The 19,606-nt window shown below is 54.4% G+C and overlaps 1 protein-coding gene across 1 annotated transcript in view; it reads right to left on the reverse strand.

Moving 5' to 3' along the window:
• Positions 1-1,452: 1,452 nt before the first annotated feature.
• The window catches only part of LOC130130166 (phospholipid phosphatase-related protein type 4), a 78,563-nt gene continuing 60,409 nt past the window's right edge, over positions 1,453-19,606 (reverse strand). The window contains exons 4-7 of the mRNA XM_056299907.1: positions 16,398-16,593; positions 7,304-7,361; positions 3,985-4,158; positions 1,453-3,168 (exon numbers count right to left, since the gene is read on the reverse strand). Coding sequence (XP_056155882.1) covers positions 1,453-3,168; positions 3,985-4,158; positions 7,304-7,361; positions 16,398-16,593 — 2,144 coding nt within the window. The remainder of the gene's footprint in view (positions 3,169-3,984; positions 4,159-7,303; positions 7,362-16,397; positions 16,594-19,606) is intronic.

Genomic DNA, 19,606 nt, shown 5'->3' on the forward strand with positions numbered 1-19,606 from the left:
TTCCGGGAGAGGGTGACTACTGTAACCTACAAAAAGGCTCACTGGCCGGTGGCCAGGGGGTCGGCCCCCTTCAGTCGAGCGGTCAGCGATACGACCTTGTGGTGCAGTACACTGCGGTTCGAATCCCGCTCCCAGCGGAGATATACGCTCGGTTCCAGGAGAACTTGAACCGCTTCACCCGTGTGCTGGCAGCGGCGGGTGAAAGTGTGTCGACAGCGGTGTGCGTGTCCTTGACATTTATCCATGGTAAATCCTGCAGGCATCGCAATGACATATGCCGTTGTCAATAGCGCACTCAGACAAACAGGAAACTGGTATGACCGCTGCAGTAGAAACCGGAAGTCAGCGGACTACAACTATGCAGAGCCTATTGGAAGCAATGTTCTGTCGTCAGTTCACCGGAACAGCGCTCACTCCTCAACTATAAAATGAACAAATCACCCAAGTTTGTTCTCTTCTCCGTGTGTATGATGCATGCTACAAGGTCAGCACAGTGCTTTACAGGGCAAATCGCCTAAAATCCCTCTATTAGGGGTGATACAAGGTCACCCTAATAGCGGTTTGGCACACCTCCAATTCTGACTGCAGGTTTTGTACTCAAGTATTGCATTAGAGAATGTGCTAGACTTGTACAAATGACGTCATGGCTTAAAGAAGCAAATCTATTATTATGAGTGTTTGTGCAACAGGATATGGGGAGGGCGGTTAACGTGGACATCCAGACGCAAGATGGTGTCAGATAGGAGGATAGTAGTTAACAGTATACATGGTACAGTAAACGTGTATTTCAGTGCAAGTCACAGCATATTCGACCTCATAGTAGCTACAGAAGGAATGCTAAGCACACTTATGGTTCAAAACGGTTTTCTGTTGAGTATGTGGTACCTGTACAGAAAAGAGACAAAATACAAAACATATCTCTGTCACATATTAATGATCTAGTTTTCAGTCTTTGTAAAATAAGTTATCTTTTATCTATTGAAATTGTACATAATATTGTATATTAAATAGCATTTTCTGGTGTAGCACCCTTTTCAAACACACACTATTTACAGTACAGGAAATTCAACAGTTTCACAGATATGGTACAATAAATTTGCAATATTTTGCTACAGCTTTAAATTGTCAGTGCTTTTTTTTCATTCTTGCAAAGAAATATATCCAAAAACTTACATAACTCTCTTGTCCCTGTCCAGAAATCACCGGCACAGGGTCAGTGCTACAACAGATATCCTCGGGAGCAACCACAAAGGTACACAGTGATTATTTCTACAACACCTCAAAGGTTGTGCTTTAGTCTCGACACATACAAAAAGTTCATGCTGGATAAAACCTCTTGTTTCTGTAAAGGTATTTACAGACTTGTAATGCTGCTATTTGGCCACGAAAGTTCTCTGGAAAATCTACTCGGTCCAGTCTGTCCGTTTCATTTTTTTAACTTGCTTTAGTTATTTATTCCTTAAAAGCAGGTGTTAGGGAGGTTCCTTTGTAGAAAATATTCCGGGTATTATCTGGACTGTTGGCTCTTTCTGGGATCAGAATCAGGTTATTCCCTTTCCGCCGCAGAGTGGAGTCCCGGCTGGAGGCTACTGAAGGAGCCTCTGAGGTGGCTTCCACACCTCCGGCCCCTCCACCTCCTGCAGATCCACAGTTGCCGCCATCCCCGGGAGTCACCCGGATGGTGGAGAAACCCTGGGGGGGCAGCCTCTGTTCTCCTTGGCCGCTGCTCTGGGTATGCACCGTAACAATGGGTGGAGTTGTAATGGTGGAAGTCATGGTAACAGCGGTGGGGATGACATGATTTGTGTGCTTCCTATCAATGGAGCCCTCGCGAATTGACTCGGAGCTTTCAGAGTCCCTATTGAGATCGTTGAGCTCAAATGACTGCCTCAGAATTCCTCCTCCACCACCTCCCCCTCCGACCCCACAGTTTCCGGTGCCATGATCCAGTGACCGCCACCTCCATGACCCACTCCCATCTGTGGATGGGGCTTGGATCACTGGCCTGTTGTTTTCAGGATGGGCCTCGACTCTAACGATTGCTCCAGTGCTCCCCGAAATACTGCCTGTGGTGCTCCCCAGCGAGCTGGGCCCGGCGGTGCTGCTAGGATCTTGGTCAAGTGCCCTGTAGCGAGCAGAGCCCTGGTAGCTTCCAGCTATGCTGCAGCCCATACTGCTCTCATCAAGGCTTTTGGAGTGGGTCTGCAGGAGACCCTGCTGCTTGGACATAGCTATGACCTGCATGATTCGTGGCTGGCCGTTTGGCCCACTTTCATTAGTCCTACAGGCTGCTGTCTTTTCCGCTGCTCTTTGCCAGTTTGCCTGTGCTGCACTGTTACCTGTTGTCAACCCCTCTCTGCCTCCTCCCTCACTTCCCCCTCCTCCTCCTCCTACAGTCCTTGGGGATGTGTTACTGTAGTTCTCATGTACTTCCTCTGGTATATAGACCAGCTGTGAAGATCCCGGTCGAGACTGCATGGCTATCCTGGCACCTCCGGTTATCCCGCTGCAGTTACTGGGTAGGGTGGTGCTGGCACCTGCAGCCAACTTGGCCATGTAAGCATAAGTGCTACAGTCAAAGCCTCCATTCAGGCCCATTGCTGATGGTTCAACACTTGAGTGGAGCTCCATGCTCCCATGGTGATGGGGGTGCTGGGAGGACTGGCCGGAGGAAGAGTCGACAGAGGAAGAGAAGGAGTCAGGTACCTGCAGGGAGCGACTGCGGATGTCATTTTTGCTTTTCCACTGAGACAGTAGCTGTTTGGAGCGACTGGAGTCCATCGAGGCATGGTGAAGGGTAGCAGCATGGCGTCTTGCTGCCTCATCATATGCAGCTATGGCCTGGGGAGTATGAACCCGTGGGAGAGTGTGACTGAAGGTGACCATGGACTCCTTGCTCAGGGGGCTGTGTGGAGAGATCACCTCCACATCAGCACTTGAGCGCTTGAGGATGTTACCAGGTCTCTGCTGCTGGAGGCCACGATGGAGGAGGCCCTCTGAGTGGGAAATGGGGATGCTCAGCTCTCCAGCCATGCTTGCCTTCATCTGTAGATGGTGGAGGACGGCCTCCTGGCTGATGTGAGGTAAGGAACAGGGATGGTGGAGCTGGGGAGAGGGATATTTGCTGGCCTCCTCACTCGGTTGGAAGTTACCAACCGCATAATAACCCTGAACACAACAGGAGAAACTTGATGGATCATGAGGCTGCAATGCAAAATTTTACTTGATATGCTTTAAAAAAACACTGCACAGTGTTCCTGCAAAAGTGAATATAATAATGTACGGTTCACAGCATGCATGTAGTTGATCTGAATGTTAAAAGGTAATGTATAGCCAAAGCATTTGGAACTTGTGATGTCAAGGCAAAATGTCTACGCAAGGACATAATCAGTTCTATTATAGCTACCACTTTACAATAACACTACACTTATGAAGGATTTATAAATGGTTTACAATTAGGTTATCAATAAGGTTGTTGTTGCTTTCTAAATCATTAATAAACAAATACAAACAAGTTGCAAGAGTTTTCATACATCGATGCAGGCAAGCTCACCATTTGGCAAGATAAAGTTACCGCTCCATTTTGTATCTATCCTATTCTGATTAAGGTCGGATCTTGCTAGTTGCTAGCAGATCTTGAAATTGCTAGCTAACCAATGAGATCTGAGGCTTAACAGTACAGATAAATGTGGGCTCACTATCTGGCAAGCAACATCACTGTTGCCCTTTTTATCTAATGTGTTATAACAGCTTTTTATGATTTATAAAGTGTTCACAATCTAACGAATGAACTAATTATAAACCATTTTCAATACTTTATAAGGGTAGTCTTATTGTAAAGTGGTACCATATCCAATTTCTAAATTAAATTTGAGACACACAAAAATTGGGTTCATAACAGCAACAGAGAGGTGAGGACAAATTTACCCCCAACTAGTCTTTCTCGCAAACAGTATTTCAAAGGAAATGGTAGATGTACCCTACCAGGTAGATGGCTATTGCCCCTCCGATCAGGAAGCCCAGATAGACATCGATGGCATGATTCTTGTACTGGATAATCCTGGTTAGGCCACAGATGATGGCACACATGATGAAGGAGAAGACCAACAGCGGCTTCAGCAGCTTGGACGAGTCAGTCAGTGTGCTGTTGAAGTACATCTGGATACACAGACAATCACAAACCTGTTTCAGTACGCTGACGAGTCGCCTCATGCACACCACAGAACCAAGCACACACCTCTCGTACCACACTTGGTATTCTGATGAACACAAAAGACTTTGTCAGACGTCTAACCCACACCATGCTATGCTATGGGCTCTAGTTTCCAGATGGTGCAAGGCCAGAGGTAGCTCTAACGCGGGTGTAGTGCCAGGTGGTTTTTCTCTATCCTGGATGCGTTTGCAAATTTCTGGGCTCCCCATGACATCGCTTGGGCCGAACCGGGCGGGAGGACGCAGTAGAGGGTGTGACAGTCAAAAGCAGGTGGTTCGTTGCTAGTGTTTAGTGTCAAATAAAACCAAATAATATGCCTGCGTCTCAGCCTGGTCAGACCACGTCTTAGTGCAGACGCAGACATCGTGTGGTGGTTTCCGGGCTTTGGGTAAAGGTACACCAACGTAGCGAATTCGGGGGGGGGGGGGGTAGCAGGGAACCGCCGCAGCCGGGACGCGAACCCGGGTCTCCCACACCACAGGCGACTACGTTAACCAGTCGACTAACGGGTCCGGCCCTTTCAGCCAAGGCCTAGCGAGTCTAGTCATTCATGGCCGTTACCCTAAGCATAGACTTATCCAAAATCACACACGCCCCTTTTGTGTATGTTGTGTCGGCCTATGGTGTGAACAATCTAGCTGAATACTGTCCTAAACCTTTTAGATCACAAAACAAAATATCTGCGTGCATCATTGTCTACTATCATGACACAGTCAATGTGCGTCGTAACGCATGGAAACCAACACGGTGACGGGGTTTTCAGTATCTCATCAACCTCATTTAACACGAAAGAACGAACTGATTGGCTGGACTCACTGATCCCTGATCACAACTATGTAAGGTCTCCTGCTGTGTTCATAGTACGAGCAGGAAAGCGAGGAAGACGCTGGTGAGAACGAAGACCAGTTAAACGGTAGCCTGTCAAATATTCGTCTTGGTGTCTCATATCACACTGGGATTGGTGTTAGTGTCTTTTGTAAGCGCACTTGGCGACTCTGCACCTCCCGGAAAAGGACATCAGTTCCCTCCTGCTGGAAGCTTTTCTGACTTAGCTGGACTGGAATTCCCGCCGTCCATTACGAAACTGGCAGTTCACCGTGACTCCAAGGAATCGGTCACTATATCCTGATGAAGACTTCATCAGGGGTGATCACCCTTTAAGTGCCACAGTTGTGTTCCCGAAACTGTGGGACTGGAAACTCGACTGTGCCGTATTGATCCAGCTGGTCATCGGTCAGGCCCGGTTTAACCAGGCTGCTTTCACAGGGAATGCCAGGAGCTGATTTGATTGGCCATACCTGAAGACAGCCCCCATCTCTCCCAGTGATCATTTATTCCCCCTGATCCAACCCTTTTACAACTGTGCCTCAATCGGGTCTGTGTGTAACTGTAGTCCACGGACTTCCGGTTTCTACTGCAGCGGTCATACCACTTTCCAGTTTGTTGGCGTGTGCTGTTGACAACGGCATATTTGTCGCGATGCCTGCCAGATTTACCATGGACAAATGTCGACCACATGCACACAACTGTCCACACCCTTTCACCTGCACCTCCCAGCACACGGGTGAAACGTTCCACATTGTACACATCAAGTTCCGTAACTTGCTAAGTACAACTTGAAACGTGTCACCTGGGATGACCCCTGCAGTAGAAACAGGAAGTCAGTGGACTACAGTTACGCACAGAGTCAACTGTGCCCGATTACCACCAGCGCAGCATGTCCCCAAATTAGCTGAAAGGTATTGGCTACACCTCCGATCTGTGCCGTGAAGTATCGCTGGCGCCTTCGACTGCACCATGACCCGGAAACTCGAGCCCTGCGGATGTGAGATAGGGAAAGAAGAAGAGACGGAAAGCGAGGGGGCGATCAGAGACGTGTGTGAATATGGGTTTGTGGAGAGGTTGAGCCTTCGTCTTCTGTCAGAGAGCTTCTATAAGCACAGACTGACACCGCCTTCCAAGTCCTTTTTAATCACGCAGCCCTCCGACTGGCCTGCGCCGCGGGCCGTGAAGGCCAGGCGTCCGGTCACAAGCCCCCTCAGCATCTTTAGAGCAGCTAGCAGCACTGCGTCTGGCAGCCCAGGTGTGTTTGTGTTGGAGAGTCAGACGGAAGACACACACACACAGAAGATACAGGGCCAGCCTCAGAGGACTGCATGACGCGAACTTTGTTAAGAAATACACAGTCGTTCTCTTTGAATACTGCAGGTTATATCACCACATGGGCAGATGTACATGTCATCCCTAGAACATACTGAGCCGAAGGCTTCCTGTGCGTCTACTGTGACTAGATCAGAGATACAACGACCACATGACCTGCACTGGGAAATGAGTTGCAGCCTGCTGCTTTCACTGTACAGAGTAGGAGGAATCCCACACAGCATCCGGATGTGGGCCACTTCAGGCACTGATGCGGCACTGGTGGCCTTCTTCTGGCCCTGACAAAATGGATGTGAGCCTGAAGTGGCCCACATGTATAATAACAAATATGGCCCCAATGTGCCAAATCAAATGTGGCCTTTTGTGGCAGAGATGCGGTGCTCTGGGCAACATGTGGTCTGGATGTGACCCTGAAGTGGCCCGTGTGGTAAATGCTGAATATGGCCCAAATATCACAAAACAAATATGGACCACCTCTGGCAAATATGTGGCACATGCAGCATTGCTATGGCTTGGTTCTGGCCCAGATCTGGCAACAGGAGCGGACCGCCCAAGTGCCACCATTCCTCATGGTATGTGGGCCGGATGATGTGTCGGGTGTGGGACGGGTCCGGGCCACAGCAATTTGGCTATCTGGGACACAGTTTAGTTGGTACAACCCGGGTTTCTAAGAGATTTAGCTGCAGCTCATAACCACCTCGCACATCTTCCCTGGTACTGTCCAATACTGAAAGTCCTTCTGCTGAAGCAAAGATGTCATACATATCAAAGTGAAGAACCAGAAGAGTCAGTTAATCCGGACTAACTTAATCTTCCTCTTGCTTTTTTTTTCACGTCACGTTTCATTAACTGGGCTATTGGAGGGCATTAAGCAGTTCTGGAGAAGGCCAGCGGGGCGGAGTGTTTGTGTGGGTATGAGCCATTACTCACTGAAACGTAGACCGCTGCAAAGGACGCTAGGGTGGCGTGCTGTGACGGAAAGGATTTTCTGGAAGAGACAGAGGACAGAAATAGACTGAGATGGTGCTCCAGCGATGCTCCACTGTGAGTCAACAGAGAGGCAATTACACCACATCGAAAAGACAACAAGAACCACATCTCAAACACCGCCTCTCACACACAGGCAAGCATGCACACACACACACACACACACACACACACACACACACACACACACTCCTCTTCAGCCGGTTGTTGTTACAGGGGACACAAGTTGAAGGCGGTGTTGGTGTGTGTATCATGGCCACATGGTAGCAGCACTGTTAACCCTCCAAACAGCTTCTTTACACCGAACTGCTTTAACAAGGCGGGTTAAGGCAGAGAGAACGGACGTGTAGGAGGTGTTTCCTCTCTCCTTGCTCTCATCAGCTCAGCCACACTGAAACCCAAACAATCTGCACACTTGCACACTCAGACCTCATTCAGCCTGAGACAACACGCTCCCTGTGTTCTGATCTGCTGCAGAGTTCAGCAGCAGCTCTGCTCAGCGCTGCACAATGGAAGTGAACCTGTGGCCCGGTTCCTCAGTACAAACCACCCACACGACCTACTTCTGCCAGCCCCAGCACCAGCCTCAGCCCCAGCACCAACACCCTCCCAGCCTTCTGACAGCCCCAGCACCAACACCCTCCCAGCCTTCTGACAGCCCCAGCACCAACACCCTCCCCAGCCTTCTGCCAGCCCCAGCACCAACACCCTCCCCAGCCTTCTGACAGCCCCAGCACCAGCACCCTCCCAGCCTTCTGACAACCCCAGCACCAGCACCCTCCCAGCCTTCTGACAGCCCCAGCCCCATCACCAACACCCTCCCCAGCCTTCTGACAGCCCCAGCACCAGCACCCTCCCAGCCTTCTGACAGCCCCAGCACCAGCACCCTCCCAGCCTTCTGACAGCCCCAGCACCAACACCCTCCCAGCCTTCTGCCAGCCCCATCACCAGCACCCTCCCAGCCTTCTGACAGCCCCAGCACCAACACCCTCCCAGCCTTCTGCCAGCCCCATCACCAGCACCCTCCCAGCCTTCTGACAGCCCCAGCACCAACACCCTCCCAGCCTTCTGACAGCCCCAGCACCAACACCCTCCCCAGCCTTCTGACAGCCCCAGCACCAACACCCTCCCCAGCCTTCTGACAGCCCCAGCACCAGCACCCTCCCCAGCCTTCTGACAGCCCCAGCACCAGCACCCTCCCAGCCTTCTGACAGCCCCAGCACCAGCACCCTCCCAGCCTTCTGACAGCCCCAGCACCAGCACCCTCCCCAGCCTTCTGACAGCCCCAGCACCAACACCCTCCCAGCCTTCTGCCAGCCCCAGCACCAGCACCCTCCCCAGCCTTCTGACAGCCCCAGCCCCAGCACCAACACCCTCCCCAGCCTTCTGACAGCCCCAGCCCCAGCACCCTCCCCAGCCTGCTGACAGCCCCAGCCCCAGCACCCTCCCCAGCCTTCTGACAGCCCCATCACCAACACCCTCCCAGCCTGCTGACAGCCCCAGCCCCAGCACCCTCCCAGCCTTCTGACAGCCCCAGCCCCAGCACCCTCCCAGCCTTCTGACAGCCCCAGCACCAACACCCTCCCAGCCTTCTGACAACCCCAGCACCAACACCCTCCCAGCCTTCTGACAGCCCCAGCACCAACACCCTCCCAGCCTTCTGACAGCCCCAGCACCAACACCCTCCCAGCCTTCTGACAGCCCCAGCACCAGCACCCTCCCAGCCTTCTGACAGCCCCATCACCAGCACCCTCCCAGCCTTCTGACAGCCCCAGCACCAACACCCTCCCAGCCTTCTGACAGCCCCAGCACCAACACCCTCCCCAGCCTTCTGACAGCCCCAGCCCCAGCACCAGCACCCTCCCAGCCTTCTGACAGCCCCAGCACCAACACCCTCCCAGCCTTCTGACAGCCCCATCACCAACACCCTCCCAGCCTTCTGCTAGCCCCAGCACCAGCACCCTCCCAGCCTTCTGACAGCCCCATCACCAGCACCCTCCCAGCCTTCTGCTAGCCCCAGCACCAGCACCCTCCCAGCCTTCTGACAGCCCCATCACCAGCACCCTCCCAGCCTTCTGACAGCCCCATCACCAACACCCTCCCAGCCTTCTGACAGCCCCAGCACCAACACCTCCCAGCCTTCTGACAGCCCCATCACCAGCACCCTCCCCAGCCTTCTGCTAGCCCCAGCACCAGCACCCTCCCAGCCTTCTGACAGCCCCAGCACCAGCACCCTCCCAGCCTTCTGACAACCCCAGCACCAACACCCTCCCCAGCCTGCTGACAGCCCCATCACCAACACCCTCCCAGCCTTCTGACAGCCCCAGCACCAACACCCTCCCCAGCCTTCTGACAGCCCCATCACCAACACCCTCCCAGCCTGCTGACAGCCCCAGCACCAACACCCTCCCCAGCCTTCTGACAGCCCCAGCACCAAAACCCTCCCAGCCTTCTGCCAGCCCCAGCCCCAGCACCAACACCCTCCCAGCCTTCTGACAGCCCCAGCCCCAGCACCAACACCCTCCCAGCCTTCTGACAGCCCCAGCACCAACACCCTCCCCTGCCTTCTGACAGCCCCAGCACCAAAACCCTCCCAGCCTTCTGCCAGCCCCAGCCCCAGCACCAAAACCCTCCCAGCCTTCTGCCAGCCCCAGCACCAGCACCCTCCCAGCCTTCTGACAGCCCCAGCCCCAGCACCAACACCCTCCCAGCCTTCTGACAGCCCCAGCACCAACACCCTCCCCAGCCTTCTGACAGCCCCAGCACCAACACCCTCCCAGCCTTCTGACAGCCCCAGCACCAGCACCCTCCCAGCCTTCTGACAGCCCCAGCACCAACACCCTCCCAGCCTTCTGACAGCCCCAGCACCAACACCCTCCCAGCCTTCTGACAGCCCCAGCACCAACACCCTCCCAGCCTTCTGACAGCCCCAGCACCAACACCCTCCCAGCCTTCTGACAGCCCCAGCACCAACACCCTCCCCAGCCTTCTGACAGCCCCAGCACCAACACCCTCCCAGCCTTCTGACAGCCCCAGCACCAGCACCCTCCCAGCCTTCTGACAGCCCCAGCACCAGCACCCTCCCAGCCTTCTGACAGCCCCAGCACCAACACCCTCCCAGCCTTCTGACAGCCCCAGCACCAACACCCTCCCAGCCTTCTGACAGCCCCAGCACCAGCACCCTCCCAGCCTTCTGACAGCCCCAGCACCAACACCCTCCCAGCCTTCTGACAGCCCCAGCACCAGCACCCTCCCCAGCCTTCTGACAGCCCCAGCACCAGCACCCTCCCCAGCCTTCTGACAGCCCCAGCACCAACACCCTCCCAGCCTTCTGACAACCCCAGCACCAACACCCTCCCAGCCTTCTGACAGCCCCAGCACCAGCACCCTCCCAGCCTTCTGACAGCCCCAGCCCCAGCACCCTCCCAGCCTTCTGACAGCCCCAGCCCCAGCACCCTCCCAGCCTTCTGACAGCCCCAGCACCAACACCCTCCCAGCCTTCTGACAACCCCAGCACCAACACCCTCCCAGCCTTCTGACAGCCCCAGCACCAACACCCTCCCAGCCTTCTGACAGCCCCAGCACCAGCACCCTCCCAGCCTTCTGACAGCCCCATCACCAGCACCCTCCCAGCCTTCTGACAGCCCCAGCACCAACACCCTCCCAGCCTTCTGACAGCCCCAGCACCAACACCCTCCCCAGCCTTCTGACAGCCCCAGCCCCAGCACCAGCACCCTCCCAGCCTTCTGACAGCCCCAGCACCAACACCCTCCCAGCCTTCTGACAGCCCCATCACCAACACCCTCCCAGCCTTCTGCTAGCCCCAGCACCAGCACCCTCCCAGCCTTCTGACAGCCCCATCACCAGCACCCTCCCAGCCTTCTGCTAGCCCCAGCACCAGCACCCTCCCAGCCTTCTGACAGCCCCATCACCAGCACCCTCCCAGCCTTCTGACAGCCCCAGCACCAACACCTCCCAGCCTTCTGACAGCCCCATCACCAGCACCCTCCCCAGCCTTCTGCTAGCCCCAGCACCAGCACCCTCCCAGCCTTCTGACAGCCCCAGCACCAGCACCCTCCCAGCCTTCTGACAACCCCAGCACCAACACCCTCCCCAGCCTGCTGACAGCCCCATCACCAACACCCTCCCAGCCTTCTGACAGCCCCAGCACCAACACCCTCCCCAGCCTTCTGACAGCCCCATCACCAACACCCTCCCAGCCTGCTGACAGCCCCAGCACCAACACCCTCCCCTGCCTTCTGACAGCCCCAGCACCAAAACCCTCCCAGCCTTCTGCCAGCCCCAGCCCCAGCACCAACACCCTCCCAGCCTTCTGCCAGCCCCAGCCCCAGCACCAGCACCCTCCCAGCCTTCTGACAGCCCCAGCCCCAGCACCAACACCCTCCCAGCCTTCTGACAGCCCCAGCACCAACACCCTCCCAGCCTTCTGACAGCCCCAGCCCCAGCACCAACACCCTCCCAGCCTTCTGACAGCCCCAGCACCAAAACCCTCCCAGCCTTCTGACAGCCCCAGCCCCAGCACCAACACCCTCCCAGCCTTCTGACAGCCCCATCACCAGCACCCTCCCAGCCTTCTGACAGCCCCAGCACCAACACCCTCCCCTGCCTTCTGACAGCCCCAGCACCAAAACCCTCCCAGCCTTCTGCCAGCCCCAGCCCCAGCACCAAAACCCTCCCAGCCTTCTGCCAGCCCCAGCACCAGCACCCTCCCAGCCTTCTGACAGCCCCAGCCCCAGCACCAACACCCTCCCAGCCTTCTGACAGCCCCAGCACCAACACCCTCCCCAGCCTTCTGACAGCCCCAGCACCAACACCCTCCCAGCCTTCTGACAGCCCCAGCACCAGCACCCTCCCAGCCTTCTGACAGCCCCAGCACCAGCACCCTCCCAGCCTTCTGACAGCCCCAGCACCAACACCCTCCCAGCCTTCTGACAGCCCCAGCACCAACACCCTCCCAGCCTTCTGACAGCCCCAGCACCAGCACCCTCCCAGCCTTCTGACAGCCCCAGCACCAACACCCTCCCAGCCTTCTGACAGCCCCAGCACCAGCACCCTCCCCAGCCTTCTGACAGCCCCAGCACCAGCACCCTCCCCAGCCTTCTGACAGCCCCAGCACCAACACCCTCCCAGCCTTCTGACAACCCCAGCACCAACACCCTCCCAGCCTTCTGACAGCCCCAGCACCAGCACCCTCCCAGCCTTCTGACAGCCCCAGCACCAACACCCTCCCAGCCTTCTGACAGCCCCATCACCAACACCCTCCCAGCCTTCTGACAGCCCCAGCACCAACACCCTCCCAGCCTTCTGACAGCCCCAGCACCAACACCCTCCCCAGCCTTCTGACAGCCCCAGCACCAGCACCCTCCCAGCCTTCTGACAGCCCCATCACCAACACCCTCCCCAGCCTTCTGACAGCCCCAGCACCAACACCCTCCCAGCCTTCTGACAGCCCCAGCACCAACACCCTCCCCAGCCTTCTGACAGCCCCAGCACCAGCACCCTCCCAGCCTTCTGACAGCCCCATCACCAACACCCTCCCAGCCTTCTGACAGCCCCAGCACCAGCACCCTCCCAGCCTTCTGACAGCCCCAGCACCAACACCCTCCCCAGCCTTCTGACAGCCCCAGCACCAACACCCTCCCCAGCCTTCTGACAGCCCCAGCACCAGCACCCTCCCCAGCCTTCTGACAGCCCCAGCACCAACACCCTCCCAGCCTTCTGACAGCCCCAGCACCAGCACCCTCCCAGCCTTCTGACAGCCCCAGCACCAACACCCTCCCCAGCCTTCTGACAGCCCCAGCACCAACACCCTCCCAGCCTTCTGACAGCCTCAGCCCCAGCACCAACACCCTCCCAGCCTTCTGACAGCCCCATCACCAACACCCTCCCCAGCCTTCTGACAGCCCCAGCACCAACACCCTCCCAGCCTTCTGACAGCCCCAGCACCAACACCCTCCCCAGCCTTCTGACAGCCCCAGCACCAACACCCTCCCAGCCTTCTGACAGCCCCAGCACCAGCACCCTCCCAGCCTTCTGACAGCCCCAGCACCAACACCCTCCCAGCCTTCTGACAGCCTCAGCCCCAGCACCAACACCCTCCCCAGCCTTCTGACAGCCCCAGCACCAACACCCTCCCAGCCTTCTGACAGCCCCATCACCAACACCCTCCCAGCCTTCTGACAGCCCCAGCACCAACACCCTCCCAGCCTTCTGACAGCCCCAGCACCAACACCCTCCCAGCCTTCTGACAGCCCCAGCACCAACACCCTCCCCAGCCTTCTGACAGCCCCAGCACCAACACCCTCCCAGCCTTCTGACAGCCCCAGCACCAGCACCCTCCCAGCCTTCTGACAGCCCCAGCACCAACACCCTCCCCAGCCTTCTGACAGCCCCAGCCCCAGCACCAACACCCTCCCCAGCCTGCTGACAGCCCCATCACCAACACCCTCCCAGCCTTCTGACAGCCCCATCACCAACACCCTCCCCAGCCTGCTGACAGCCCCATCACCAACACCCTCCCAGCCTTCTGACAGCCCCAGCACCAACACCCTCCCCAGCCTTCTGACAGCCCCAGCACCAACACCCTCCCAGCCTTCTGACAGCCCCAGCACCAGCACCCTCCCAGCCTTCTGACAGCCCCAGCACCAACACCCTCCCAGCCTTCTGACAGCCCCATCACCAACACCCTCCCAGCCTTCTGACAGCCCCAGCCCCAGCACCAACACCCTCCCCAGCCTTCTGACAGCCCCAGCACCAACACCCTCCCAGCCTTCTGACAGCCCCAGCACCAACACCCTCCCAGCCTTCTGACAGCCCCAGCCCCAGCACCAACACCCTCCCCAGCCTTCTGACAGCCCCAGCACCAGCACCCTCCCAGCCTTCTGACAGCCCCATCACCAACACCCTCCCAGCCTTCTGACAGCCCCAGCACCAACACCCTCCCAGCCTTCTGACAGCCCCAGCACCAACACCCTCCCCAGCCTTCTGACAGCCCCAGCACCAACACCCTCCCAGCCTTCTGACAGCCCCAGCACCAACACCCTCCCAGCCTTCTGACAGCCCCATCACCAACACCCTCCCAGCCTTCTGACAGCCCCAGCACCAACACCCTCCCAGCCTTCTGACAGCCCCAGCACCAACACCCTCCCCAGCCTGCTGACAGCCCCATCACCAACACCCTCCCAGCCTGCTCTAACTGAGTTTCTGCTCTCTTTGTCTTGCATAGCCTGGTGTGTGTGTGTGTGTGTGTGTGTGCGTTTCTTTTTGCTTGTGTACATGAACACATCTATGTGTTTATGTGTGAACTGCATCCCAGCTGTGTGTGTTTCAACACACACAGCTGATGTGAGGTGCTGTTGTACGTTGTATGTCAGTAAAGTTTGTGTGTGAGTGTCAGTATGCCTCTTCATTAATGGCTGCAAAACTTTTTAGTATGCAGACGTGGTGAGCATTAGCCAATGTTGAATTTAGATCCAACGGTTTCGAATAGGCTGCTAATATCCCTCCTCAACAAACGTCCCAGCATAATACTGCATGCTGTGCTGGGAACGTGACCACTGACTAAAGCTGATGCTGCCGGAGAAGACAATGGCAAACAGTGTTTATGCCGTGAGCGTTCAGTTATATTTAGCCCCTCTTCTCTGCAGCCCAGGAATGTGTGTCCCAAATGCGTGGGTTAAACCTTGCCTCATCCACTGTCCCACATCCAGCCAAGGTCTGCTGCCACAAACACAAACACTAAAAAACCAACATGAAGCCGACATGCAGCGTAAAACCAACAAACACTCTGGACTCTGTTCAGGCCCCTCACTGAAACGTGGCCAGACATGGCTGGGACGAGGAGAGCAGGCAGAAGCTGTGTTGATGCCTGAAGCTACAGCCAGTCAGATGGCTTGTCAGCAGGCTACGGATGCCTTTAGTGCTCCGATACATCTGTTGCAAGGCCCGGTTCTCCCAGATGACTCGGACATGACCGGGATCAAGTTCTACGGTTTAAGGGGCTAAGCCGTGAGGCTGGGAAAGCTGGGACATGGGTACAGGGGATGATTTTCTCACCATAGCTTCTGATGGAGAAAAGGAAGTATTGTGCTTATCTTTTTTTCTTTACAGTTTTCAAAGGAAACATGCTAAATAACTCTCACAATGCATGCATGTCCTGCACCTCTGTCTAGAGGTCTTCTGTCTGCTAAGTGTTTCTTCAGGACTTGCTTTCCCAGTAGTCCTCGGATGGGAATATGTATTTTCTGTCGGACTTTAAGGTCACTCTTTACACTTGAAATTCAAACTGCTGTGATGTTTCTTGGGCTTTGTCGACCTATTTATGAGGAGAGTGCATGCACTTATCTGCTCACCTCCAGTGTCCATGCCTTTGTTCTGCAAGGAGCTAGTCGCTGGTGTTTTTACTAAGCTCATTAATAAGAACATCAAAAGGCGATTCCTCTCTTTCTTTCTCTCCTCTTTCTCTCTGTTTCATTGGCACAAAAACAGACTTGTTCTGGATAATTCTCTCATGAATAAATACATACACCAACAACACAAACTGACAACAAAACAAAATCAGCCAAATCCTCCCAGACAGCTGGAGAAAGTGTGCCAGTTACATCAAGACTTGATCTCCTGCAACATTTCCACCACTGTCAAGACCCCAGCTTGAACTGAAGGCTGAAATCCACAACTTTTCTCCCTTAATACATCAACATTTTATCCATCTTGGATCATCGAGTCAGGTGACCTTATACTGACCAGCCTCTACACAACAGTTGGAGACACTGTATAAGTAAAATAAATGAATGAATGAATGAATGAATGAATATATATATATATATATACACACACACACGTCTCCTTGTGATACTGCTGAATTCTTGTTTGGTTGAGTCACACAAACTGGAGTTGGAGTTGCTTTCCTCCAAGAACACACATCTCATTTTGGTACACTCAATCAATAAATCAATAAATCAATCAATAAATGTCTTGCTAGTGTGAAACGTGGAGGTTTGCAGCTTTCTGTCCACACCTGCCCTGGTTGATGGCTGCGGGGTCGGAGCCCGCGCAGATGTCGTCCATGACGTAGGGGTTCTGCTCGCAGGTGACATTGAGCGTGGTGTAGTTGGGCTTGCACACAGTGAGGAAGTAGGGTGTGGGGTAGCCTGTCATGAGCTGCAGCATGGCGGTGATGAGGGCCGTGGCACACAGGCCGAACGCGTGGACCCCTGGGACGGAGAAAGACAGCGGAGGTCAGAGTTGGAAGTGTGGACAGATGGGCGGTGACAAGGTAAACTTGTTATACTGCCTCCTATAAACAGCACATAGACTCGAACCTCTATTTGAGCTGTTCTTGTTTTAAATGAATCATTTGGAAGTTTTTAGTCAGTTTTATTCGCATCACTCATGTAGGACACAGGTAGGTGTTGTTTTCATCCATGCTTTTCTTCACTCTAGACACACAGCTCCAGCCTGTCATCGACAGTTCAGAGCATTAATGTAGGACAAATCCACAATCCTCCGTGTAAAAACACCCCCAGCTCAGCCACAGCTGACATGATGCCAGGGTGCTCATTACAGAGAATAGTAGAGACATTTCCAACCTTTACAATGTTCTTTTTTTGATCATGAAACCCCTCTTTATTGCTGCTGTGACACTACGTAGTGACTCCTGCTGGTCATATCTTACAGGCTGCTGTGGCACTACGTAGTGACTCCTGCTGGTCATATCTTACAGGCTGCTGTGGCACTACGTAGTGACTCCTGCTGGTCATATCTTACAGGCTGCTGTGACACTACGTAGTGACTCCTGCTGGTCATATCTTACAGGCTGCTGTGGCACTACGTAGTGACTCCTGCTGGTCATATCTTACAGGCTGCTGTGGCACTACGTAGTGACTCCTGCTGGTCATATCTTACAGGCTGCTGTGGCACTACGTAGTGACTCCTGCTGGTCATATCTTACAGGCTGCTGTGGCACTACGTCGTGACTCCTGCTGGTCATATCTTACAGGCTGCTGTGACACTACGTCGTGACTCCTGCTGGTCATATCTTACAGGCTGCTGTGGCACTACGTCGTGACTCCTGCTGGTCATATCTTACAGGCTGCTGTGGCACTACGTAGTGACTCCTGCTGGTCATATCTTACAGGCTGCTGTGACACTACGTAGTGACTCCTGCTGGTCATATCTTACAGGCTGCTGTGACACTACGTAGTGACTCCTGCTGGTCATATCTTACAGGCTGCTGTGGCACTACGTAGTGACTCCTGCTGGTCATATCTTACAGGCTGCTGTGGCACTACGTAGTGACTCCTGCTGGTCATATCTTACAGGCTGCTGTGACACTACGTAGTGACTCCTGCTGGTCATATCTTACAGGCTGCTGTGGCACTACGTAGTGACTCCTGCTGGTCATATCTTACAGGCTGCTGTGGCACTACGTAGTGACTCCTGCTGGTCATATCTTACAGGCTGCTGTGGCACTACGTAGTGACTCCTGCTGGTCATATCTTACAGGCTGCTGTGGCACTACGTCGTGACTCCTGCTGGTCATATCTTACAGGCTGCTGTGACACTACGTCGTGACTCCTGCTGGTCATATCTTACAGGCTGCTGTGGCACTACGTCGTGACTCCTGCTGGTCATATCTTACAGGCTGCTGTGGCACTACGTAGTGACTCCTGCTGGTCATATCTTACAGGCTGCTGTGACACTACGTAGTGACTCCTGCTGGTCATATCTTACAGGCTGCTGTGACACTACGTAGTGACTCCTGCTGGTCATATCTTACAGGCTGCTGTGGCACTACGTAGTGACTCCTGCTGGTCATATCTTACAGGCTGCTGTGGCACTACGTAGTGACTCCTGCTGGTCATATCTTACAGGCTGCTGTGGCACTACGTAGTGACTCCTGCTGGTCATATCTTACAGGCTGCTGTGACACTACGTAGTGACTCCTGCTGGTCATATCTTACAGGCTGCTGTGACACTACGTAGTGACTCCTGCTGGTCATATCTTACAGGCTGCTGTGACACTACGTAGTGACTCCTGCTGGTCATATCTTACAGGCTGCTGTGACACTACGTAGTGACTCCTGCTGGTCATATCTTACAGGCTGCTGTGACACTACGTAGTGACTCCTGCTGGTCATATCTTACAGGCTGCTGTGACACTACGTAGTGACTCCTGCTGGTCATATCTTACAGGCTGCTGTGACACTACGTAGTGACTCCTGCTGGTCATATCTTACAGGCTGCTGTGACACTACGTAGTGACTCCTGCTGGTCATATCTTACAGGCTGCTGTGGCACTACGTAGTGACTCCTGCTGGTCATATCTTACAGGCTGCTGTGGCACTACGTAGTGACTCCTGCTGGTCATATCTTACAGGCTGCTGTGGCACTACGTAGTGACTCCTGCTGGTCATATCTTACAGGCTGCTGTGGCACTACGTAGTGACTCCTGCTGGTCATATCTTACAGGCTGCCGTGACACTACGTAGTGACTCCTGCTGGTCATATCTTACAGGCTGCCGTGACACTACGTAGTGACTCCTGCTGGTCATATCTTACAGGCTGCCGTGACACTACGTAGTGACTCCTGCTGGTCATATCTTACAGGCTGCCGTGACACTACGTAGTGACTCCTGCTGGTCATATCTTACAGGCTGCCGTGACACTACGTAGTGACTCCTGCTGGTCATATCTTACAGGCTGCCGTGACACTACGTAGTGACTCCTGCTGGTCATATCTTACAGGCTGCCGTGACACTACGTAGTGACTCCTGCTGGTCATATCTTACAGGCTGCCGTGACACTACGTAGTGACTCCTGCTGGTCATATCTTACAGGCTGCCGTGACACTACGTAGTGACTCCTGCTGGTCATATCTTACAGGCTGCCGTGACACTACGTAGTGACTCCTGCTGGTCATATCTTACAGGCTGCCGTGACACTACGTAGTGACTCCTGCTGGTCATATCTTACAGGCTGCCGTGACACTACGTAGTGACTCCTGCTGGTCATATCTTACAGGCTGCTGTGACACTACGTAGTGACTCCTGCTGGTCATATCTTACAGGCTGTTGGGAGAAATTATACAGTAAGGAACACATTTACATTTTTGAAATAATAATAATAAACTTTATTTATGCAGCGATTTGAAAACAATGTTACCAGATGCTTTACAAGAAAATAGTTTGTACAGTCAAGATTATATATATGTGTGTGTGTGTGTGT

Source organism: Lampris incognitus, chromosome 19, assembly GCF_029633865.1.
Source record: "Lampris incognitus isolate fLamInc1 chromosome 19, fLamInc1.hap2, whole genome shotgun sequence".
NCBI lineage: Eukaryota > Metazoa > Chordata > Actinopteri > Lampriformes > Lampridae > Lampris > Lampris incognitus.